At 38.4% G+C, this 26,740-nt stretch overlaps 1 protein-coding gene and 1 gene segment (V, D, J or C); one reads left to right on the top strand and one right to left on the bottom strand.

Annotated features, from left to right (window-relative positions):
- The window catches only part of LOC125458374 (matrin-3-like), an 88,356-nt gene extending 66,360 nt beyond the window's left edge, over positions 1-21,996 (top strand). For both annotated transcript variants that reach the window (XM_048543616.2, XM_048543615.1), the window contains exons 9-15: positions 1,605-1,745; positions 4,949-5,080; positions 7,939-7,991; positions 9,106-9,520; positions 12,473-12,797; positions 16,950-17,071; positions 18,479-21,996. In XM_048543616.2, coding sequence (XP_048399573.1) covers positions 1,605-1,745; positions 4,949-5,080; positions 7,939-7,991; positions 9,106-9,520; positions 12,473-12,797; positions 16,950-17,071; positions 18,479-18,544 — 1,254 coding nt within the window. In that variant the 3' untranslated portion in view covers positions 18,545-21,996. The remainder of the gene's footprint in view (positions 1-1,604; positions 1,746-4,948; positions 5,081-7,938; positions 7,992-9,105; positions 9,521-12,472; positions 12,798-16,949; positions 17,072-18,478) is intronic.
- LOC125458375 (immunoglobulin heavy constant gamma 2-like) overlaps positions 1-26,740 on the bottom strand; it is a 40,367-nt gene that overhangs the window by 819 nt on the left and 12,808 nt on the right.

Genomic DNA, 26,740 nt, shown 5'->3' with positions numbered 1-26,740 from the left:
AAATATTTTATTATTTCCAATTTTTAAGACAGAAATGTCTTTTTAATATGTTTCTTTGCAGGGGAAGAAACACTACACCATCAGTCAGCACAGTTGTAAGAAGTGAGGACAGTGAGAATTATGAAGATGATATCTTTGCTGAGTTTTGACTTTAGTGTGCTTAAAATTGCTTTCTCTTTTTTTGTGATGTACAGTGCATCAGAATGCTTCCAGTAATTTGTTTTGCACAAAACTGTTGTCTGGTCTGAGGGAAAATTTGAAGCATTTGCTCATGTTTCGAATTATGAAGATCAGAGTCTATGTCACCTAATTTTCAAAGAAAAACATATTTATGGTGAAATTTAAATAAAAATTTCACTCTTCATGACTCTTCCCATTATTCTTAAAATCAATTAGAAATTATTGTAACCTCGTCCTGTCTGACAGAATTAAATTTGGCTACATTTTGAAAATCATTTGAAGTATACTTATACAAGTCCTGCTTGCTTATAAATACTCTAAATTCACAATTAATGTCACCTTTAATATAGTTTTCTTCGATAGCAAACACTTGTTTTGCAATATGAATTCATTTTAAAATAGATGAATATGAATGTTGTGAACCCACACCACAATAGCACTTCCTTACTTTTTGTTGCTCAAGAACAAAAATAAATTGAAGTGGAACTGGGCTTGGGAATCAAACGCACCTCTCCCACCTTTTGGTACATTGTGTTAATGTGGAGTTTCAAAGTGAAGAATAAGTTTTGTTTTATTTTGTAGGTTCTTCAGACTGCTCTGCTGTTCTGTGACTCTCATTCCGTGCTTTTCTGATGCCTCCATGTCAATGCCCTTTTCTACTTGAGGCAGTGTAGAGCTTGTAAACAATAAAACAGGGGGTGATGACCTAATGGTATTATCGCTAGACTATTAATCCAGAGACTGAAGTGATCTTCTGGACATCGAATTGAATAAGAATTTTGAATCATGCAATGACCTTTTTTTGTCCCCAACAATTGACAATCTGATTCACTAATGTCCTGTTAGAGAAGAAAACTGCAGTCCTTACCTGGTTTGGCCTACATGTAACTCGCAAGTCCACAGTAATGTGTGGTTGACTGAACTGTCCTTTGGGCAATTAACAAGGCCTGCATTCCAGGAATGAATTTTAAAAACTAGTTATTTTATGTAATAGATCATTCTAATCCATGCTGAAAATTATAGTTACTAAAAGTGAAGGAGTTTGGAGCCTGGTCTGCTATTTGAGCATTCAGAGTTTGAAAATGCTTACAACATTGAAACATTAGAAATAAGGGCAAGAGTAAGCCATCACTGAGTAATGGGGTACTTATTCCTCGCCATATAAATTTGCAGTGAAAATATATTGTATGATTATTGCTGGAAAGTGCTAAACTAACTTTGTTGTTTTCCTTGAATTTCTGGTTTAGCTCAAAATCTAATGATTCTCTCATTTGCAGTGCTGGATTGTTGGTGGCGGGAGAGGGAGTTGGTGAGATGATGTGTTTTTAGCATGCAGATATACAGGATGTTTCAGGCACTAAGTATCAACAGTTAAGTATTAAGGCTTGTGTTTAAATAATGTATTTCCATTCTTTCACATTTAGGGCAAAGAAAGTGAAGAACGAAGCCGGGTTGTCCACATCAGCAACTTGCCTTCTGTTGGCTATTCTGATTCGGAAATTGTATGCCTTGGTATGCCCTTTGGAAAAGTGACCAACTACCTACTAATGAGAGTTAAAAATCAGGTACTGTAGGATTAAAGTGCGAGCGGTTATGTGAAGTATTTTGCTAATATTCAGTAAGTCGGCCAAATAGTCATTCACATTGTATTCATAATTATTTTGACTATTTGTTTGGCATTTTGACATTCAAAAATGAATAGATGTTTACAAGGAGGAGAAATTTCCATTGTTTGGTAGAATTCTGACTTTTAGATGTTGGAACTCTGCCTGCTTTTTTTTTATTTCCATACTTTCCCTTCACTCACCCACCTCTAATTTCCTGCACCGACCCCTAGCTTTTCCACAACCCACTCTCCCAGCCCAGTCTCTGAGAATACACCTGCTGCTGGCACTTCGGCAGAGCTGTGGAGTTCAGGGTCAGCAGGCACAAGTCTCAGAAGGCTTCAGGACGGAGGGGAACAGATCAGCAGACCCCAAGACTTGAAGAGGTTTGGCAATGCAGAAGGAAGGAAGAAAGAGTGGAAGATGGACTTGATGTTACCACCCAGGTGGATAAGGTTGTCAAGAAAGCATATGGTGTTTTGGCTTTCATGAACAGGGGGATCAAGTTTAAGAGCCGCGAGTTTATGCAGCGGCTCTACAAAACCCTGGTGAGACCACACTTGGAATATTGTGTCCAGTTCTGGTCACCCTATTATAGGAAAGATGCGGAGGCTTTGGAGAGGGTGCAAAGGAGGTTTATCAGGATGCTGCCTGGACTGGAGGGCTTGTCTTACAAGGAGAGGTTGACTGAGCTCGGACTTTTCTCTCTGGAGAGAGGGAGGAAGAGTGGTGTACAAGGTAATGAGAGGCATGGATAGAGTCAGTAGCCAGACACTTTTCCCCAGGGCACGATTGACTGCCACGAGGGGTCATAGTTTTAAGGTTTTAGGAGGAAGGTATAGAGGAGATGTCAGAGGGAGATTCTTCACCCAGAGAGTTGTGAGCGCATGGAATAGCTTACCAGTGGTAGTTGTGGAAGCGGAGTCATTAGTGACATTTAAGCAACTGCTGGACATGCACATGGACAGCAGTGAATTGAAGGGAATGTATGTTAGGTTATTTTTATTTTTGGATTAGGATTTTTCCAGGCACAGCATCGTCGGCCGAAGGGCCTGTACTGTGCTGTACTTTTCTATGTTCTATGTATGTGGTTTGGGAAGTGAGCTAGTCAGTAGGAGATCCATGGGAAGAGGGTAGAATTTGGAGGAAGAAAACTGATTGTAGAATGTTCATAGAGGGGTTTCACTGCGTCTTTTGTTACTAGGGAATATGGATATCTTGGCAGAAACCTGCATGAGTACATAACCCTAACCACATCCTTACAAAGTACTGCAACAGGGTAGACTTCCAGATCTGAGATGCTGAACTTATAATATGCATACTTCGAAATTTAGATAGTGAACGCTACTGTCCAACCTTTTGCAGTTTGCTGATTTTTTTTGGATCACATGAACTTTCAAGCGTTCTTTTAATGTTCATTCATACAATTTGGGCTTTGCTGGCATAACCAGCATTTGAGACCCATCCATAATTGCCATTGAGAAAGATACTAGTGAGTTGAAGTGAAGTCTCAATGAAAAACAGTTTGCCAATCACTGTATTGTCCTTTGCTGTGCACCATATCTGTTTTCCAACGCAATCTTGTTATATTGTTCATATGGACTTTCAACTAAATTGAATACTAAAATGCTGAGGTCACTTTGCCACTTTGATATATATTTGTTGGTCCGTCTGGAGTTTTGACACTAATAGAGGAACAAAGGGTAAACTGCAGATAACTCTGCCTATCTGACATGGCCTAGAAGCGATCACAAATTGTGACAAGTGCCATAGTTATATGATTTCCTAACACACATTTTCAGACCGTTTTAATCTTCACCCACTTATCCTCGTATGGTTGGATTTTAATACTTCATATTTGGTTTTGAATGCAATTTTCTGCCATCTAAGCCACAGGCAGAATTTAGTTTTAAGTTTTGATATACAAACAATGCTGGCAAGATAGATTTTTTTTAACTGCCTGTTCATTGTTTAATTAAAGCTGTAGTGGTCTACTATCCTTGCCATGCAAATGCTTCCACAATTTAGTTAGGAAGGAATTATGATTCAGTAATGAAGAAGTAGTAGCAGTTATCCAATTTAGAATAGCTGCTTCTTGTAAATGATGGTGCTGGTGCGGTGCTGCTGTCCACCAGCATCATAAATGGTAGCTGAAGAAACCTTATTGAGTTACATCAAATGTTTGAAAATAATGGAATAAGTGGTACATGGCCTATCCTATTATACGTGTTAAAGTTTGTTTTAGGTGGATTTGTTTTGATGCAGCTTCTCTCTAACATAGTATGTTTGGTTTGTTGTGTAAGGGTTTTAATTTGTTCATCCATCCATGCTACTTCCTTTTTTTAAAGCTGTAACTTTTCAGCCTTAGACAAAGATGAACTCATCTGTCCTAACAGTTGCAACAACACAGAAGCAACTTTACTGCTCCCAGTGCTGAATTCATAATGAGTCCTTAGTAATAGATGTATATGAAAATATCAAGTCAAAACATTGACATCACAGGCATAAACAGAAAACTAGCATGGGGGTTGGAGGCATAAAAGTATGTATGAATCATTTAACAGAAATAGATTCAGTGAAAGAGTGCCTATATTAGTGTGGTATGACAGCATTGCTGTTGCAGGAGTTGGAAGAAGTTGAAACCGAGTAGGCAGAATAACTGAAAGCAAATTCTTTAAACTTTTAACTGAACAGTGCAAACTAAAATGATGGACAAGTCTAAACATTTTTAAGTGAGGTGGGAATTATTCTCTCTCGATGCACGTTATGAAGAAATATTAATGTTGATGCTTTGTTAGATTTACAGCACTTCCAATGCAATTGATGTTATTAAATATAGTGACTTTGTTAACTTCAAGTATCATTAGACACATAGCAGTAATATTATAAGTAAAATTGATTGCAGGATTCAAATGAAGGCCTGTTTAACATGAAAATTATCAACTAGCAGTGAGAGACTATCTGGAGCCCAGAGATAAATTTTCTCTGAAAGATTGTGTTAATTACACATCCCTGCTAAGATTGATGATAATTCTTAATTAAAAGTGCATTCTTTGAAAGATTAATCAAAGGTCTGCCTTTTGTATTTTGACTGTGGTGCTAAACCCATTACTTCAACACCTAGTTACAGTTATAATTCATGATGACACTTGTTTCGATCACAGGTTTTCCTGGAAATGGAAACACACCAAATGGCAATGGCCATGATAGAAAAGTTCAAGAAAATCCCTCTGATGTTCCATGGCAGAGAACTGAAAGTATATTTGTCTGAAAAGTATAGGAGCTTAGTGTTAAGGGTAAGTAGTATGGCTAATCATAAGGATTGAGGCCACTGAGTGGTTAAAGGATGAGATTGTGGAGTACTTGGAATTGCATGGTGAAATGGGGCTGAGTCAGAACGGCTTCGTCAAGAGGAATTAATGTTTAATAAATCTGTTACAATGCCTTAATGAGTGAGGTAGACAAAGTAGAGACAGTGGACACGATCTGTTTAGATTTCCAGAAGGCCTTTGACAAAGGAGGCTGTGAAATAAGATAAGAGCAAGGTAGTCGCATAGAGAGAGGATTGGCTGACTGGTAGAGGCAGAAAGTGGGGAGAAAGGAAGAGCCTAGGCCTGAAACGTCAGCTTTCCTGCTCCTGTCATGCTGCTTGGTCAGCAGTGTTCATCCAGCTCTACACCTTGTTATCTCAGATTCTCCAGCATCTGCAGTTCCTACTATCTCTGGGGATAAAGGAGTATTTTTCAAACTGACAGCCAGTGACTGGTGGAATTCCACAGGGTTCAGTGTTGGGGCACAGCTATTCATGTTATACATTAATGATCTGAACAAGTGAACTGAGGGCATTATTGCTAAGTACGATGACACAAAGGTGGGTGGAGGGTCAGGTATTGTTGAGGAGGTGGGGAGGCTGCAGAAGTGAGGAGAGTGGACAGAGATGTGGCAAATGGAATACATTGTGGGAAAGTGTGAGGTGATACATTTTAGGAAAATTAGAGCCTTTGACTTTTCTAAATGGGGAAAGGCTTTGAAAATGTGAAGTTCAAAGTGACTTGGGAGTCCTGGTTCAGGATTCTATTAACCTTAACTTGCACGTTCAATTGGTAACTTGAAGGCAACTGCAATGTTTGCATTCATTTCAAGTGGGCTAGAATACAAGAGCAGGGACGCACTACTGAGGCTGCATAAGGCTCTGGTCAGACCGCATTTAGAATAGATAATTAATCACGCAAAACTATATTATAATCCAGTAGGTTTATTTGAAAACACAAATTTACGGACCGTAGCCCCTTCATCAGGTGAAGTGAGAAAGGAGCGCACAGAACACAGAATTTATAAGATCAGAGGGTCGCAAAACTCTTGAGGAAATATAAACAAATCTAAGATGCTGTTAAATCTTTAATCCCTCTCTCTCTTCCTCTCTCTCCCTCTCTCGCACACATTTCAAACACACACACTCACACCCACACGTAGACCCCCTCCCCCTCTCCCTTCTCTACCCCCCCTTCCCTTTCTCTTTCACTTTTTTCTGTTTCTCTGTCTGTCTCTTTACCCCCACCATGCACGTGCGCAACATAAATTTATGGGATATTCTGTTTTGTTCAAAAAGCACCAAACTTATAGACAGTCAGTTTATGTGGCCTTTTATAAATTCCTACTTTAGAAATAAAACCAGCCTGACTCCAAACTAAAACACAGATTCTAAACAAGGCCTCACACCTAATATGTATTGTCTGACCTAAAATGTCACCCCTTTACACTGATAAAACCTGTACTTCTCTCAGGACTGTGTCTTGAAAGAAATTCAGGGATTTGCATATACATATTAATCAATTAAAACTTCTGGCTGCCTAAAGACTTAACAGCATCTTAGGTTTGTTTAATACATCCTCATCAGTTGTGTGACCCTTTGATCTTTTACTTATTTATTCTGTGTTCAGTGTGCTTTCTTCTCACATCACCCTACCAAGGCGCTGTTCTCTGAAATCTTGTGTTTTCAAATAAACATGTTGAACTGTAATCTGGTGTCATGTGATTTCTGATCTTGTCCATCCCAGCCCAACACCGGCACCTCTACATCACATTTGGAATAGTGTGAGCAGTTTTGGGTCCTGTATCTAAGGAAGGATGTGCTGGCATTGGAAGGGACCCAGAGGAAGTTTATAACAAGAATCACAGGGAAGAAGAGCTTGTCCACTGAGGAATGATTGCGGAGTCTGGGTCTGTACTCGTTGGAAATTAGAATGATGAGAGCGGATCTCGTTGAAACTTATGGAATACTGAGAAAGTTTGATAGAGTGGATGTGGGGATGATGTTTCCACTGGTAAGAGATTCAAGGGCACAGTCTCAATGAAGGGATGACCCTTCAGAGCTCAGCTGCACGGAGGTTAATCTGTGGAACTCATTGCCATTTAAAGCAGTGGGGGCCAAGTCATTGAATGTATTCAAGACAGTGATAAGTTCTTGATTAGTAAGGGAATCGGGTACGGGGAGAAAGCAGGAGAATGGGGTTGAGAAATATCAGCCATGGCTGAATGGCAGAGTAGACTGAATGGACTGGATGACCTAATGCTGATTTGGTTTGTGTTGTCAACTAGTGGTATCATTTGCTTCGACCAAAATATAGTGTTCCTGTGCCTGAATAGAACAAGCATTGCTGCAGTAGGCCATGCTGCCAGGTAATTTAAGTGGCTGTGTGATGGTAGGTGCATATTCAGAGCATGTACTGTAGATGCACATTTGCCTTCTAGTAACCAGAGATAATGGGAAATGCAGATGCTGGAGAATCCAAGATAACAAAGTGTGGGGCTGGATGAACACAGCAGGCCAAGCAGCGTCTCAGGAGCACAAAAGCTGACATTTTGGGCCTAGACCCTTCATCAGAAAAATCCAGCCCCACACTTTGTTATCTTGCCTTCTAGTAATCTTCTGTTTAAACACAGAATTTTCATTTCGATTAATGTGTAATTGCAGAATAATGATGGCATGTTTTGTTACACTCTTAACAAGCAAGTTATTTAAACTATCTAACAAGACAACCTCTTTACCCAAATAATGAGTTAATACTACTAGTTGTAATTTAAGAATTCTCCAAATAATTGAGGTATTAATTCAGGTTGCAATAAGGGATTGATATTTTTGTGTCATTTTCAGAAACCAGGCAAAGGAGTTGATGAACTCTTAAGGAACAGAGAACGGGAAAATCGGTATGCTATCTATTCTGTCACTTCAGCCTGTTTTATTAATCTGTATCTCCAAATTTCAACTGTAACATATTCAGAATTAGTTAAACTTGTTTGAAGGGTGACTGATCTGTAAGTGACTAATCTGCAGTTGATAAACGCCTGATCATTTGAGTATGACTTGTTCAGTAACATAAACATTTACCGTTTCAAAAAATGTGTTCGTAAAAAATGTAACATTTGACAGCATTGCTGTCTACGCCTCTGCTTCTAATTACCGAGCATTTTTAGTAGAGGCTTTTGGGATTGGTGACATCATAGATGGATTATGTATGTGGAAATGAAAGAAAACAATGAAGATCGTAAATTAATGTTTCTACTCGCTCACCCACACGTCTGTATTTCTGAGGCTAAGTTAGTAGATTTCCTTCTAAAGGTGAAACATGACTGCCTGCTGGAATTATAGGACAGAAGTTTGCATGTCATGTGATTTTAAGTTTCATAATTCCAAAACTTCCATAATAATGGATTAAGCAGTGATTTTGAATTCAGGGTATTTTCAGCCTTCTGGTTTTATTTTTTTTTGCGGCAGCTTTTTGACAACAGGAAACATAGATCTTGTGGACCAATGAGTTTAATTTCATATGTAGCTATTTTGCCTCTACCATATTTTTGTTTTGTGGGGAGTTTGTTAGCTCGGTGAGCTGGTTTGCAATGCAGGGTAACACCAACATTGTAGGTTCAATCTCTACACTAGGCTGGTGACCCTCAGGTTAAAACCACCAGTTGGCTTTCTGTAATGAGAGAGTAGCCCTATGGTCTCCTGGGACTGTGGCAACTTTATCTTTACATGGTCATTAACTGAAAACATAGATCAGTGACCTTCTTGATCTCTGCCATTATTGCAGACCTGTAGGAAAAGCATAAACAGCATTTCTCTGTCAGATTTCATTAGCTCATCCCTGTTGACAAATTACTTTACATCTGGTCTTTCAATGCCAGCTAAAATCACAAGCTCATAATCCACATAATCACTGATATAAACCAGTATTGAAACCCAGACATTTTCCTTTTCAAAGAAATACTACTTGTGGTACCTTTTGAAATACCACATTAAAAATACCAATTTTTATTACAGAAAAAGGGGTCGTTCTCATAGCCCTACTTCTAAAAGACCACGATCACCCAGCAACAAGAGAAAGGCTCAAGATAAATCCAAGAATTCTAAGGAAACAGACAATGAAAATGCACAAGTGGGCTCTCCTTCACTGGAGAACGCAAGTCCCAAACAGTTAGAAGGAGAGAATGTTGCAAAAATTAAGTCACAGGGTGGCCCTTCTCCAGACACCAAGACCTACGAAGAAGGTGGCCCAGAAGAATTACTGTTGACATACGATGAATTAGTGAAGGACAAATCTGCAACAGGTGACAGAGAGGATGTTTTGGAAGTGGAATTGGAACCGGATATAGAAGTTGGGCATTTCACTGAAAGTGAAATGAGAGATGAGTCTGATGCAGAACAAGGCTGTCGAGATGCAGCACACTCAGAGAAGGTAGGCATTAAAAGTTCCCAAATTTGCAACTTCGTTCAAGTATTCTAACAATTAAAATGTGTTAAAATGCATTATTTGGATTCCAGAAAGACAAGTTTAGGTAGTTTTGTTGCTCCCTACCAGTGTTCATAATCTTTTACTTGGCTGGTATCAGTGCTTTGGAATTCTTGCGCTTCAATCATTTTTCATTGTAGTTTCAAGCCAGTGTGTATTTTTAGTATTGTGAGTGTAATGTGTTAGTAATGGGTAGTAATGAATGCTATGCAACTGTCATTATAGTACACAGCATGAAGTAGGTGCTTTTAAGTACAGGAGTATCTGTCTTTTTTAAGAAGCCCAACTTTATCCTTTGCAGCTGGAAAGTCTTGAGATTAGCAGCAAGAGAGCCTGGGATAATTTACTGCTCCTAAGCTCCAGCATGGCAGCACTAAATTATGCTTGGAAGCACACCCAGTGTTTTCCATGCAGCCTTCACATACATATTGAGTATCACTATCCTCTCCTATGGGGAGTGGAACATAAAGTAATTGTTTTCTTTTATTCACTCATGAGACATGGGTGTTGCTGGCTAGGCCAGCATTTGTTGCCCATCTCTAGTTGACCATGAGAAGGTGATGGTGAGCTGCTGCCTTGAACTACTGCATCCATGTGTTGTAGGTTTATCCACAATGTGTTTAGGGAGGGAATTGCAGGATTTTGACACAGTGATATATTTCCATGTTGGATGGCGAGTGGCTTAGAGGGGAACTTGCATGTCGTGGTGTTCTCACATTTCTGCTGCCCTTGTCCTTCAAGATGGAAGCATTTGTGCCTTAGATATGCTGTCTGTGGATCTTTGCCAAATGCCTCCACTGAATTTTGTAGATTGTATGTACTGCTGCTACTGAGAGCTGATGGTGGAGTGACTGAATGTTTTTAGATGTGTTGCCAATCAAGTGGGCTGCTTTGTCCTGGATGTTGTCAAGCTTCTTGTGTTTTTGGAGCTGCATTCATCCAGGCAGTCCTGAAATATGCCTTGTGGATCATGGCCAGGCTTTAGGGAGGAATAAGGTGAGTTACTCACTGTGGTATTCCCAGTTTTTGACCTGCTGTGTGGCCACTCTGTTTATACGGTGAGACCAGTTCATCCTGGTAACCCCCAGGATTTTGATTGTAGGAAATTGAATGTCAAGTAGCAGTGGTTATAATGTCTCTGATTTGAGATAGTCGTTACCTGGCATAAATATGACCCGAGTGTTACTTGTAAAAAACTGATACTCGATGTAAGTGCAGTCATTATTGGAAAACTTATCTACCCAATAGATTTCTTTCACCTTTTTCTCTTGGATGTTGCTGTTGATGAGACAGTGGTTAGTTACTCTGTAACTTCCATACTATTGTGGTTCAATTCTTCAATATGGGGCATTTTCCATCTCCAAGAGGCTATCATTCTCTTTCCTGAAATGTAACATCTCTAGATGGGGCAGGTTTCATTTCCTGCCTGCTTGCAAGATTTTTTTTTCTGTCAATGCTGAAAAACTATGCATTGCCAGCCTTCTGAGAGTTCCTTGCTTTCAACACGTATTTTAGGAGCCCTGATGAATTTTTACAGTGAATTGACTATGTATTATGTGATATGGTGTACAGGTTTAAAAGCACAAAATCCAGAGCTACTGGACTGAGAATATATTATCCACCTGTTTATGTGGGACCACTGCAACGTAGTTCTTTAACATCAATTATATGGGCGGCACGGAGGCTCTATAGTTAGCACTGCTGCCTCACAGTGCCAGGGACCCGGGTTTGATTCCACCTTGGGCGACTGTCTGTGTGGAGTTTGCACGTTCTCCCCATGTCTGCATGGGTGTCCTCTGGGTCCTCTGGTTTCCCCCCACAGTCCAAAAATGTGCAAGTTAGGTGGATTGGCCATATTTAATTGCCCATAGTGTTCAGGGATGTGCAGATTATGTGGGTTACAGGGCACTGGGTCTGGGTGGGATGCTGTGAGGGTCGGTGTGTACTTTTTGGGCCAAAGGGTCTGTTTCCACTGTAGGGATTCTACATCTTGTTGAAACAGGCAAATTCAACTAAATAGGAGACAGCCATTTGCTGATCATTTCTCAACACATTAGGATCAACCTTCCTGGCTTAAGACTAAACAAAGTTTGTCACTTTTCTGTCATTCAGCATAAATGGATGCATTCTTCATGACACTGCCTTTACCAATTAGAGCCCCCTCGCCAACCAGTCTGTACTCATAAGTACGTATGTTGATTTTCTGCTTGAATTGGTATTCTTGCAGACTGTCTTGGTGAGTGCAAGACAAAAAGTTTTGACAAGCTGTCTTTTCTCTACATCTGGATCAATTGAGCCACAATGTTTTGTAGAACTAAACAAAAAATGTGCGGGCCTCCATGTTTCTGTGATCTACTTGAGAGTTGATGTAAAAGTCTTTCTTTTGGCCATTAATTTAGTGCTGATTGGGCTTTGTAGTTTGAGTTGTGACCATAAGTTGCTGACTTGTCCTTGGACCCTTCCATTGATTCTTGATGTTTACTTTGGCATTGTTTAGAAGAAGCCCCAGTTTTGACCCAGATGTATGTCACTGCCATGTTTGAATGACCTTTTATATGGTCTTCACCCTTTGCAAAAACATCCCTGTTTGCCTCCCTCGTTTTTTAAATTCTTGCCTCACTTTATCAAATTGATTTTTACTAATTTGCTCCCTTTCAGGGTGGCTGAAATTTATATCCAAAATAAAATGATATGCAATAAGAGTTTGCAGACTTTTGTATTTACACAGGGCCCGTTCAGATCATCAAACTCAAAAAGGCTAGTGCCCTATTCTTTTGTTACCTTAGCCAAAAACAACATTGGATCAGCCTAGAGATCTTACAATGGATATTGTATATGTAGTGAAGCTGTTCAGCCCTTTTCTGAATCAATGGCATTTTTTTGTTTTTTTCTGTTTAGCGCTCAGAAGGCATTCGATGTCCAGAGTACATGGATGAGTTTTTTGCCCTTGATGAGATTGATGATCCGAATGGTCAGAAAATCAAATCTGCTCAAACAGACAAACTGCTTACTGATGACATCAAAGATGAACAAGATGCTGAAAATGAAAGTTATCTAAGAAGTAATATGAATGAAAACACTGACATGGATGTAAAAACTGGTGAAGAAGTGAAGGGAAACATTTCCACGTTATGCGGAGAACCATCAAGTGAGCAAATCCAAGCTCTCTCTCCTCTTCCAGATGAATACAAACTTGGGCCATATAAACCCAACAATCCTGTAGGTAAGGTTAGTTTTGTTTTTTAAAATAGTTCATGGGCTGTTACTGTTAAGACCAGAATTTATTGGTCAACCTTAAAATCCTTAAATGCGGTGAGCCGCCTTATTGAATGCAGTTAATTGGTTAGCTAGGCTATTTCAGAAGGCAGTTTAAGAACATTGTTGAGTGTCGTGAAGTTATCTATTGTCCATACCATTTAGGGTTAGCAGACTTCCTTCCCTAAATGAAGTTAATTTGATTATTGTACTAGGTTTTTTTTGCAAGGCAATCTGATAGTCATGTATGGTGGTCATTACTGATAACTAGCTGTTTATTCCCAATTTTTAAATTGAATTAACTGACTTTAAATATTCTGTATTGAGATTTGGGCTCTTTTTGAATCACTAGTCCAACAACCTTAGCGTTAAATAATCCCCTAATATTTTCTTTCTCTCCAGGCAGCTAGATTCGTTAGTTGCCTTTCAGCAGAAAACCGAGGAGTCTAGGAGCTAGAACCATCCCTAAGATCTAACTTTTCGTGGAGAAATTGTTCAGTACTCTGTGGTCTCACTTGCAAGTAGGATCAGTAATAACTAATAATCCCTGAATGATATCCCTTTCCTAGCCCCACTCCCCTTAAGGGCTAGTTGCAACAGCTCCTCTCCCTGGCAGAGATTAGCTAATTCAGCACTGACTGATATCAAACCTGGAGCCTGTTTTCTATGGTGGAGAACTGCAGCAGCTTCAAATGTTGGCAACATGAAGCCAAGCAAAATGCTACTCTCCAAATACATTTTATTACACCTGGGTTACAATTGACTTCAAGTCCCCAGATTATAACAACCAGAATTAATTAGTCTGCATCCCAAATATATCCACAGATTGTTTCAGGCAGTTTAAAAGGGAAAAGCTGTTGTGTGATCTTGATTCCTTTAGAATTGTTTTGGATAAATTTTCTTTGCCTTTGTGCCAGCTGATGTCTTGACAATTCGGAAGCCTTAGTATTTTACATTAATGAAAATTCTGAGGACAATCCATATTGCCTTATTAGGCAAGCTAAGGATAGAATCAGGTGAAAGAAGGAAACTTATAATGGTGCCAAGAATGACGGTATTCCTGAGCATTGGCAGGTGATTTAGAAACTATCAAAAGGCAGTTGAAGAATTGATACACAAGGGAGAAAGTAAACAATGCAAGAACTTATGTATGTATATAAAAACAAATGTTACTAAAGATAAAGTTGGTCAGAAACAGGAAAAGTTTTCATGGGGGATGAGGAAATAGGAAAGAAGTTTTGCATAAGAGTATAGTGTTGGGCTATTTCTGAGCATCACAGACCAGAACTCGGAAAAGGTGACTCACAGGATCAGACTTTCTTTTCAGTGTGATGGGTTTCCCTTGGAAATGATCTGGAATAAGTGCAGAGGCAAGCTGAGCTGAAGTCTGCCTTGTGCATTGCCACTGTGTTAAAGTTAATTTCATTTTAAAATAGTTGTAGATCTCACCCCTCAATCATCCTGCCCAATAGCCCTTCCTTCCTCGCCACACACCATGTCCCAAACGCGTCACTTCATACTAACCTCGGCCAATCTCGTCCCAACTAGTACTATTGACTCTGTCTTTAAACTAACTCCCCCATATCTACTGTGTTCAAACTTCAGTGCCTTTGCAGAGATGAGGCAGTTTTTATTGCAAGGAGAATGGAATATAAAAGTAAAAAGTTTTGCTGCAGTTCTATAGGATGTCTGTAAGGCCATACATCTGAAGTACTGCGTACAGTTTTCACCTCCTTATTTAAGAAATAATGTAACTGTGGTAAAAGCAGTTTGACTGAAAACCTGGGATGGCTGGATTATCATTTGTTTATAAAAAGGAATTAGTACAATACAATTCTTCACCTGCCTAACTTTATAGAAATAAACATTCAATTGAAGTACACAATCCTCAAAAGAACAAGGATCGAAATGAATTTATAATTTAACTTTAAAGAGTCTGTAACCACTTGGAGCTGTCAATCAGACTGAAATGGCAGGAATAGTACTGTGATAAAGGATGGTTGTGAGATAAGTCATGTATCAGAATTCCTGTGATAGGGTCCCTCAAGTTATGTCAACAGACAGTGGGAAATAATAAGCAATATTCTGATTTAATACTTCAGATTGGCAGGATTTTAAAAGGTCTTGACAGTCCCTTCTGACAGGTCCCCTTGATATTTAATTTTCATGACTTTCACTTCTGTACATTTGCATTGACGGCCAATGTGTTTGTGCAATTTAAAACATTTCATGCCGACTTTGACCATTCCAAAAGGCGTCTGACCTCCCCCAAAGGGGGATCTTATCTCTCCAAAAAGATACCCTGGTTATCTAAATAATTATACAAAGTGTAGACCAGCTCTTAGATGGTCTGCTGTGCATACTTGAACTTCTCACTCCTGAGTGATCAAAATCACATTATTTAAATTGTTAGCTGTTTCCATAACTAGCTGATATTGTGAACTTTGCATGCATGAATCTCGTCTTGATCCCATTCCACTCATGTGAAAATGGCAAGCGCTATGTTTGAGGGTGGGACTTACAATTTTTTAGACTTAACCATTTTACACACAACCAAGAAGCTTTCCTGTAAAATTGTAGTCCTTTATGCTTGTCTTCACAGTACACAGGTTGTACATGCATATCACAAATTGAGAGTAACAAGACACCAATAAGAGTATCTAGAGGAAACTGACATTTGACAGATCCCCAAACTGATATCTTACATTTTAACATTCTAAAAGAAGTAGATGCAGAGATAGTACATCATCGTTGAGAAATTTCTTCAGATTACTGACCTGGTGATTTGGAAAGCTCTCATTTTAAATATGTGATCCATTCCTGTGAGCTAGTCCAAGATATGGGGTTCCTAAAATAATAGTAACTATTTATAGTCTGAGAGAGCAGGAACTGACTGCAGAACTGTAATTGGAGCAATGGGAGTTGAGCATGTGAAAATCTCAGAGTAGCTGCTCCTTCAATCTAAATTTTCTTTCTTGCGCAGTTGCTCTAGCTCCTCCAGTGATATGATCTGTGATTGGAGGAATGTTGATGACCATTGAATCATTTTGCAAAGTATCTGATCTTTCCTTTGATTGCATCCATAGTGGGGGTTCTTAGAAAAATAGTAGAGATCGTGGCTGCCAAAATACAATATTATGTTTGACAGTCTTAAGATTCTGTGGCAATAAAAGTGATAGCGTAGAAAATTGTAACTTGGCAAGTTTTAAATGGAAAACCCGGGTTTACGCACAGAGATGTTGGCTAGATAGTTTCGTGGTAACTTTAGAAAGGAACATTCGGGTAAAGTCCTTTCCTCTAGAGTGAAAATGAGTTCATAGAAATGTTATTGACAAAATACTGTCTAGATAATAATATTTGCCTTTAAATTAATTGTTCAAGATTCTGTACCAGTAGACCCAAATGCCTGTGTCTTGAATGGTACCAGCGCTCATGAGAACCCAGACTCCTTGAGGGTAGTGCTACTGATTAGAAATTCTAGATTTAAGAGAAAAAAGCATTTTGCTCCATTGTTGTGGTTGATTTCTGTACTTAAGTTGCAGACCAATGTATCTGGGACTCAGTGCAGTTTATTTGCAATAGATTCTTAATCGAACAGATTAAGTAACTGATATTAAGAAATCTACCCTAATGTTTAAGTTGTTCTGCAGTTTATTCAAAAGGGTCGACTTGTCTCATCTAAGAACTGAAGCAGGACTTGTATGGGCATTCCAGTCTTTTAAGCAATTTCTTCATTGTTAAATTGCTACCAACCATTGAATAACCAACAAAGAGCTTGATAAAAGCCCTGTGTTAATGGTAATGCATTTTATCGTCAGGTATCAAAGCGGGTACTATTATTAATTTTTAAAATTGAAACACCTCATCACCTTTATAAGAATATCCGTATTTCTTGTAAGTTGAGGTACATTGGTCCCAATGACGCTACATATTTATAGTATGGAGACTTCTGAAAGGTGGTGTACATAGTAAATAATGTTCAAACTGCATTATCCTTAAACACTGCCTTCAAGTGTATATTATGTACTAGTATGGTTAGTGTCTGTTGCGTTTATTTTGGTTCTGCTGTACTTGCACCAGAAGGATCATTTAGACTATAATACTCTCTGCGTTCTTTCAGGTTTAGATTATGTGGTTCCAAAAGCTGGCTACTACTGCAAACTTTGCCGTCTCTTCTACACAAGTGAGGAGACAGCAAAGCAGACTCACTGTGGCACCGTTGAGCATTATGAGAGACTTAAGGTAAGCCTGATTGTTCAGGGAAGCAGGTTTTTCATCCTTTCCCTATACATGTCCATTTTTTGAAGAAGTTTGTAAGTTGTATAATATAACCAAAGTATGATCTGTGAGGTAGCACAAGGTGCACAGAGGAGGAAATTCATTGCATTTAATTCGTGTTACAATTAAAGTATCTCAGACCATCTCTGTGGTCCACCTAGTTGAAGGATTAGTTTAAAGAATGAAAAACCATTACTTTCCTGATTTGTTGCTTTTCGCAGTTTTGTTGAGATGGGGGTTTTAGAAGCAATTTTTATTTTCTAGTTGGGGATTGTTAAAATTACACCCAACAACAGTTAATCCAAACTTAATTGAGCTGGTTTATATTCTGTATGAATGTGGAAGAATGTGTTATCTTTTATCATATTCTTATCAAGCAATTAAATTATGCCAAATTCTGTATACAGTATGTCTGATCTTGCTGCAATAGGGCATGGGCCATTGTTTATACTTGAAATTCCATGCTTAGTTTTGAAAATGTTTCCTGAAAATTTGTTTGAAGTGCAAACTGTTAACTGTTCAGTAAGGGCAACAGGCTGTGTGGAGGCTTGATGAGCAAAACAGGCCAAATATACGTATTTTCTTTAATCTTTGTGACTAAGAAGGCATTGAAGAAATACAGAAGGAGGATTGGCAAAGTGAGTTAGAGCTGGTAAATTCACTGTCAACGTAGGTGCATCAAGTGAGGGAAGCACTGATGCAAGAGAGACGTATAAAAAAAATGAAAAACTTTTCTAAAAATTTTGAGAACTAGACACTTTAACTCTCCTAAAACAATTTGTAAATTTTTTTTTGTGGAAATGAGTTTCATTAGCAACAATACATAATTATCCCATCCTTAAAAGGGTTTTTGTGCCATTAACTACTAGACTTGTATTTCTGTGGCAAGTTTACTGTACAATGAACATAAAAATGCAAAACTCGAAAAACATGATGCTGTTTTTGTGAAGCTTAAAGCAGGGGAATGCTAGGTGGCTATAAACCTATGGCAGGTCACACTTTATGAATATCTCATCCTCAATCCCACTTCCTGGCAAATTTATGCATTAATGTGGGAATACTTATTTATAAACCTCTTTCATCGAAACCTAGTCCATTCAATCACATTATGACTACAGTGATTTTGTGTTGGCAGATATGATGCCACCCTCAATTTATTGTACTGTAGACCAGGATTCATGTATGGCTGAATAAATTGCATAGTTATTTTTACTATGAAATCTAGCATGAGTACTTGTAATAAAAACAGGATTTGACTTCTTCATTCGCTGTTAATCACTCACCCTACTTTTAGGTGAGTAAGGTAAGGTGAGGGTCTTCTGTATCTTTGACAGTGTTAGTCAACTCAATCTTTCTGCTATATTTTCAAAGAAAACACTGGCCAAGCAAGCTATGGAGTACTGGAGAGAAAAACAGCAGCAATTCGTTCTGGAGTGACCGAACATAAGAACTGAGCAAAACATTGAGAAGCATAATTCCAGTATTACCCAAAACATTGAACACAATCTGACAACCCAGATGGATATGAGCTTTTTGCAGTTTTTAAACTAGAAAGATTTATATGAGTATCGTGCTGTAATGTTGAACAACTTAGGGCTGTAAGAAAGTTTGAATTTTGAAACATTGATGATAGATTATAACTTTAATGTTCATGTTTCTTTTTCGTTTTGAAGCTTCATTAAGTTCCTAGATGAGACAAGTCAACCCTTTTGAATGAACTGCAATAATCACTTTCTTCCAGCAGTGAAACACAGACCTGTGCTTCAATCCAATTATATCCTACAGTGTTGATCTCAAACTCGTTATCGTCTTCTCACAGTAAATTGCTTCTCAACACTTAACTATATTGATTATTTTTTATGCAACAGTGATAATGTTTTCAGTGCTAGCAGTATGAAGCTTCAAAACATTTTTTTAAAAGTTTGATTTGTTAACACCTGTTTAAAATAAAAGCCCAAAACGTTGAACTTCTAACATATGGTATTTGTCTCTGGTTAAATATCTGTGATTGGCTTGTGGAGACATGAAGCTTTTAATCATTCATTGCTAGTTATGTTTTGTTGAGCTAATATAAATGTTGACAATGTAACTGGCCGTAACTGGAAAAAGTAAAATACTGTTTAGAAAGAAATCCATTACAAGAATGAATGCAAGATTAAATGGGAATTAATCTCATCCATCATTGTTCCTTCACTGATTTAAGTTAGAATACTAAGTTGTCAGTTGTGTTTTCAATTGTAAAACCATAAGTAGAGAGTTTGTAATCTGGGTTGTGATATATTGGACCAACACTGATATCCATCCATCTCAGCCCAAACTAAGCAAATATTTTGGAGATTTTTTTTCCTTTAACATACATATAAACATTGGAAAAACATAACATATTCTGTTTTTGTTTTAAAGTAGTAGTTGTTGCTTCATTCAGTCACTGAATTTCCATCTTCAAGTAGGAATTATTGTCGCCTGCAGTATAAACCAGCTATAAGAAATGTCATTGTCTGGGCAATTTACATGTGCTAAGTGCAACATACTTGGGATTGTTTTGGCTCTTCCCCTCCTTTTGGATTAGCAGTAATTCATGTTTTTGTGAATGTTACTTTTTTCAGAGAATAAGGTTATGTACTGCAAGTACTCTGCCATTTTTACTTTTGTAAGCATGCTAAAGAACCATTTTTCAACACTTAGTGTGATATTTGGTAAACAAGCAATTATAACATAACAAATCTCAGTCTGCAATGAAGAGTGTTTTCCAAATATCATGCCTGGTTGTATGAATTTTGTTCATAGCAGAGCATATTTAGCTCATTTTATTGACTACTGTCATATTCAGTTCTCTTTAGGACCAAGCGATCAGTTAATGTAACAGCCGGTTTTTAAGGCACATAACCATAATTGTCAGAGATTTGGTCAATGATTGAATAGTGGAATAGGTATTTTTAAGATCTGTCTAATGTATCAATTTTAGGGTGTACATGAGATGCTGCATTTTCCGTTAACTTGTCTAGCCCTCAAGTAATATGTGGCAACCTCATCAAATTTGGATTAATCAAAATTCTAAATCTGGAATGCAATAAAAAAGTGTATTTTGGAAGTCCCCATTAATGTGTTTTCTAGACCGAAGTAGATTATTTCAGGACACTATCCATGCTGTGGTATGGGCACTCCATTTGGCTTCTTGGGATCTTTGTACTTTAGTTCAATCATTTAGATTGTAGCAAAATATCTGGCGTGCGTGGTGAAATCAGGGTCTCCATACAAAGTGACTACCTGAGACCGTTTAGAGCTAGGAAACGTGAGGCTTGAAATTTGCTGTGACCCCTGAGTGAGAACTAAGAGAGCAAGGGCCAGTTACAGGGAAGCATAGCTATTATAGTTCAGAGTTCTTCAGGGACCCTTACTACCAAGAGCTTGTGACCCCAAAATTTCAGCTCAAGACCTCAGTTGGACCTCCCAAGCCCCCACTTTGGGAAACCCTAATTTAGAAATCACCAGAGTGGGATGGAAAAATGGGGGGTATTTTGCTAAATTTATTTCACTGACTTTTATGCTGCGTTCAGTATAAGAACTTGCCAAACGGATAATAAAGGGGCATGAACTACGTTGGTTTAAATTCAGATGTCATGTTATCCAAAGCCTTGTGCAATTGTAGCTTATTTTTAGATATTCATGTTTCTGATGTCATGCATGTCATTGTGTAAATTCTTGCATATTGTCATAAAGATATTCAAGATATTTTTGCCATCAATAAAAAAATTGTAAATCCCAAAAGAGCCAAAGTAATTTGAAGTAATAGTTTGACACCATTGGATTAATTAAGCCTCAAACATTTTTGTCAGTTGCATATTTTCTAAGTACCGCATTGTGCAGTATTTAGAAAGTATAGGAATTCACATTGTTTGAAAAAAGCTTAAACTGTCTATACGGAACATACAGTGGCATTCTGAAAGTCTTATAGCTCAGAATTGCCACAAAAACTGATTTTTCAACTTGACAAGGTGTCAAAAGATCAGATTTGAGAACATTTGAGCTTTCTTTTACTGACCCAAATTTTATGTAATGTGACTCATTTTCAGTTTGACACAGTCAAAACCAGATTCTAATCTTCATTTGCAATTGAACTGAAATACTTGCTTTTGCATTTCTAAGAGCAAGCATGCTTGTTTATTAGATCTAAGAGTGTATTTAGTAAACTTCTGAGAGATGGTGTTGGTATTTAAAGTATACAGACATACTAAATCATTGCCGATTAGAACTGTGATGTACTCTTGCTTCTTGTTTAAATCTGTGGTCTTTGGTACAGACATTGTTTTGTATTCAAACTTGTTGAAATTTTTCTTTTGATTTTGATCTGTAATGAACCAGATGTTGTACAAAGAAGCCTTGGTAGATCACTTGCCTTCCAAATAGATGGCCAGAATTGATTGCTAGATTACCCTATCAGGAGAATCTTTCTGGCCTAGTCAGATAAGTGTTCCCAATTCTTGGGAAGCATGTGAAAGCAAAATGTTCCCTCTTAGAAGTGATCTGTGATTCCCAAGGGATGTATGGCATTTCTGAGAACAGCTAAACGTGGAATACTGCAATAAGCAGTAAATTGGTGAGTAACTTAGTGATTTGAAAACTGATAGTTAATGAAGTGGGCCGGCTTCCTTTTATTTCATGTTTGATTGCAGTGTTGTTAAAAACGGTTTGCTTTTAAACTCTTTCTTCAACTTTAATGTGTCCAGGATCAGTTGGAAAACCAGCTTTAAATGATAAAATGATAAAATGTGAAATTGTTGATTTATTTTGTTTGTTTAAAATTGTGCTGTTGAGAAGGTTGGCTGGAATGGAGAGCCTGTTATGCCTGAACACTACACAATAAAACTTTTATATTGTTACTGGTGCAAGATGGTGTTAGGAGAATCAACTTTTTTTTGCCTAGCAAGTATAAGGGTGATAAAGCTTGAAGTGCTGAGAAAGATAAAAGCAAGAATTTGAGAGCAGTGTTTGATTAGTTTATGTAAAAACAGAAGATCACAAAAGTAAAACACAACAGACTTATGGTCTATCTCTCGTGGCTCAGTTTGCTACTGATTTCTCTCCACTGAAAAACGGTGTAAATTCAAATCCCACTGCAGAATTTAAACAAGTAATCTAGGCTAACACTTCAGTCTGGTGTTGGGGTATGTTACATTTTTGAGAGAAGTTGTCACATTGTGGCATGTCTACCTGATAGGTGTATCAGTGACATTGTGCTAAAGGGCATAGTATTTTGCTGGAGTCCCTGTCCAGACTTAATTCCTTAACCAGCCTTGTCAAAAACAGACTATCTGACTACTTTGCCATCAGACACAGCCCCAGTTTGTGCATTTTGGGTGGGTTAGGGTAGCTGGTAAATGTTAATACTGCAGATGAAAGATTAAGTATAAATTGTTCTGATTTTTTTAAACATGCAGTTGGAGTTCAAGTTTCCACTCAAACTACTTTGAAATATCAAGAAACTAAAAGAATCAATGCATTTGGACACCATAACAGAATATAACTTGTCCTTGTGTTTAAAAAAAACGTATTGATGTGTTTCAGAATGGTAGCCTGCAGTTTTATTAATACAGCTGAAAATTGGATTATCACAAAAATATCAACTTTTAATTTATCTAGTCAATCGGAGCGGGCGTAGAACATACAATACTTTCAACCTACTCCACCAGTCAGTAAGATCAGACTAAACTATTCCATCAATTCTATTTTCTCTAATTCAATATCCTTTGATCCTTTCATAACCAAAATCATCCATTCTCAGCTTTGAATATCGTCATTGACTCAGCATCCAGAGTGCTTTGGAATTTGGAATTCCAGAATTCCATAATACCAACATTTATTGGTCTCCACTTTTTTCCGTCCTTCCTATTAAGTTTGATAACTTTATGCTTCCCAAATTATGGTCCATTTGCAAAGGTAAGTTAATACTGATGTACCTCTATTTGAAAAGCAGTGACAAAAATAAACCATGAGAGATTTGCCACCTGAGCTGAACATCCAAGAGTGTATCAGGTGGGTGAAATGAAATATTGCTTTTCAAATTATATTGTGTTCTGAGCAGTTGGCTTTTTTAAAAATTAGAAATCAGTCATTTTTAACTTCCACAATTCTATATTAATGCATCTCAACATCTGTTTAACTCCCTCTTGTGCCTCGGTTCATTTTTGGTCTGTTCTAGTTTTAATACTCCTTCACCAGTCACCAAATGTCAGTCTTGGGTTAGCAGCAGGATTCTTGCCTCTCAATAAGAAGAGCATGGGTTCAAGCCCAATTCCAAACTTCATGCATCTCTCGACAGTTCAGTGCTGCATGCGTGCAGTTGTTGACTCATAGATCCTTGCAACGCAGCAGGGGGCCATTCAATTCATCGTGTCTGTGCTAGCCAACAAACATCTGACCACAATAATCCCATTTTCCACCTCTTGACCCTTGATCCTGGAGGCTATGGCAATGCAAGTGAATAAACAGTGCTAAAAATGTTACAATATGATTCAACCACTGTTTTAGGCAATGAATTCCAAGCTGGGTGTTTTCTTAAATAAGTACTCCATTTCCTATTATCCTCTACCTTGAACCTTAAATCTATAACCCCAGCTAATGAACCTTCTACTAATGGGAAAAAGGTGCCTTTCTATCATCCAAGCTGTGCATTTCATAATGTTATACACCTTTATCAGGCCCCTTCTCAACCATTAAAGCTTCCAAGGATAACAACCCCAGCCTACCAAATTTCATCCTAGCTTAGACCCTTCAGCCCAGGCAGCATCCTGGCAAATCTTTGCATCCTTCATACTGCAATCACATTCTTCCTATGATGTATTGACCAGAATTACACGCGGTTTTGGTTGTGGCCTAACCAGTGTTTTATATAGATCTGGCATAACATCCTTGTTTTGTATTATGCCTCGGCTAACAAAAGGCAAGTATCCTAGATGCCTTCTTAACCACCTTAAATACCTGTCCTGCTACCTTCGAGGATCAGTCGATATATACAGCATGGTCCTTGCAATCTTCAGTGCTTTCCATTCATTGTTCAACCTCTTTGCCTCGGTAGACCTCCCCAGCGGCATAACCTTAGTTTTCAGGGTTGAATTCCTTTTGACAAATCTTGATTTCCTCACTATTTATCACCTTAAATACCTTCTGTATTTGAATCCAATTTGTTAACGTACACCATAAACAGCAAAACATACAGGACTAAGCCCTGAAGAATCTATACTGGAAATAGACTTCCAGTCACACACACATCTGTCCACTATCACCCTCTTCCCTCCTGCCTCCCTGCCAGTTTTGGAACCAACATGATTTTGCTTTGGATCCCTTGAGCTCCAACCTGCCATGAAATGACTTGCTTAAGTCCATGTAAACCACATCAAAGGATCAATATTCCCTAGTTACCAACTCAAAAGATTTGATCAGACTTATCAGGCACTACCTTCCCTTAAAAATCCATGCTGGTTAAACAATGTTTCTCCAAGTTAAAATATGTTCTAGAGATAGTAGGAACTGCTGATGCTGGAGAATCTGAGATAACACGCTGTGAAGAAGGGTCCCGACCCGAAACGTCAAGCATCCCTGCTCCTCTGATGCTGCTTGGCCTGCTGTGTTCATCCAGCTCCACACCGTGTAATTTAAAATATGTTCTGACCATTAAACTTTCTGATGACTTCCCCCACAGTGTGGGGATTCTGTGATGCACCACTGAGGTTAGACTGACTGGCTTCTAACTTTCTGGTCTATCCCATCCTCACTTTTTCATAACGCGTGGACATTGTCTTCCAGTCTCTGGCACCTTAGCATGTGAAAGTTACTGTCAGGTCCCCTGCTATGTTATCCCTTGCTTCCCTCAACTGCATGGAATACATTTCCTCTGGGCCTATGGATTTATCTACTTTTAAAGCTGTTATACTTGCTAGCACCACTGTTTCTTTCTTCTGTTATTTTGCACTCCTCCACCTTCATGTCTGTACCTATGTCATCCTTTTCCATGTGCCTTACTCTTTCCCTAGCTGGTTTCAAAAATAGACACATATGTGGGTTTTCCTTTAATCTTTATGCGGACGCTTTCTCAATTCATCTTGAAGCTTTTTTCTTTCCTACTTTCCTTTTTGAATTCCTTTGCTCTTTTTATACTCCTGTAGTCTTTGCAGGATTGAGCCCTCCTTATCTCCTGTAAGTTTTTGTTTTATTCTTCATCCTAATTTTGATGTCCCAATCATCCCGTCTTGGACCCTTTTTTACTGGAACATATTTGCCCTGTACTCTGGCTACTGGCACAGTTTTTATCTGCAGGTAGCTGCTCCCAGTCTATTTGGGCCAACTTGAATTGGAAGTGCAATCTTTCAATGAACTGTTAAATCCAGGCCTGACTGATTAGTGCAGATGAGTGTAAATATCGCACAGTTCTATTTTAAGAGGAGGAAGGGAGTGTTTCTGATGCTCTAGCCAATTTATCTTGCAGTCAGTGTCAATAAAGGCCCTTTTTTACTATTGCCAGGCTCTTGCTATGAGAAAATTGGTTGCTGCATTTCCTTTCGTTAAAGTTGCGTCTGCCATCTTAAGTGCTTTATTGGGATAGTTTGAGAAATGAAAAATCAGTGGGATACTTTTAAGATGTGAAACATGATATGAGTTCAGTTTCTTCCATTGTCATCTGACAACCAACTCAGTCTTGGTAAATGTGCTTTTCCACTCAATCCCTTCTTCAAATATTGTGTATTAAGGTTATGACATCTCATAAGTTACTAACCTACCTCAGGCGTTGTATATCCTTTAAGTAACCACACACTTTTCAAAATCTCCTTCGATTATCATATTCACATACACGCCTCTTTTGATCTTTGCAGAAGATGAATGTATCATGCTTTGCCTGTTACAAAGTTAATATTTTATATCTACTCCTTCAGATCTGTTTTTCAAATATGTTCACCATCAGTTTTCAATCTATAACTAGAGATTATTTAATCATTTATCAGATAATGAATCTTGTAAATGGAATATTTCAAAACCGTCTGTGCCTAACTTTATTTCTAATGAGGAAGGTTGGTGGAGTGTGCTGTCCTTCCAGCTCTACTACTCCATTGACCACAACAGGAACTTAAAATGCTTTGCACTGTTACCAAATGCCCAGTTATATACATTTGGATTAAAATAAGATTCATCAACCAGGTTTATTTTATAAGCTACATAATTGGTGATTTAGTGAAAACAGGACTTAGAATCGTAGAATCACCACAGAGTAGAAGCAGGCCATCAGCTCATCAAGTCCACACCAATCCTCTGAAGACCATCCCACCCAGACCGACCCCCCTGTCCTATCCTTGTAACCCTGAATACACTAGCTAGTTTGCACATCCCTGGACAGGGGTAATTTAACATGGCCAGTCCACCAACCCTGCACATATTTGGACTGTGGAGAGGAAACTGGGGCACCTGGAGAAAATTCTCTCGAACATACAGACAGTGGCCTGAGGATGGAATTGAACAGGGAGCAGTGACTTGAAATAACCTGTTGGGCTATAACCTGGTAACGTGTGACTTTTAAAGATGGTGACGTTGAAGTACAGATGATGTGTTTCAATCCTGACATTTGGGAATCTGCTCTAAGTCACT

The sequence above is a fragment of the Stegostoma tigrinum genome, chromosome 13 (genome assembly GCF_030684315.1).
Source record: "Stegostoma tigrinum isolate sSteTig4 chromosome 13, sSteTig4.hap1, whole genome shotgun sequence".
NCBI lineage: Eukaryota > Metazoa > Chordata > Chondrichthyes > Orectolobiformes > Stegostomatidae > Stegostoma > Stegostoma tigrinum.
The sequence above is the reverse complement of the archived record's forward strand: the minus strand, read 5'-3'. Positions and strand labels throughout refer to the sequence as shown.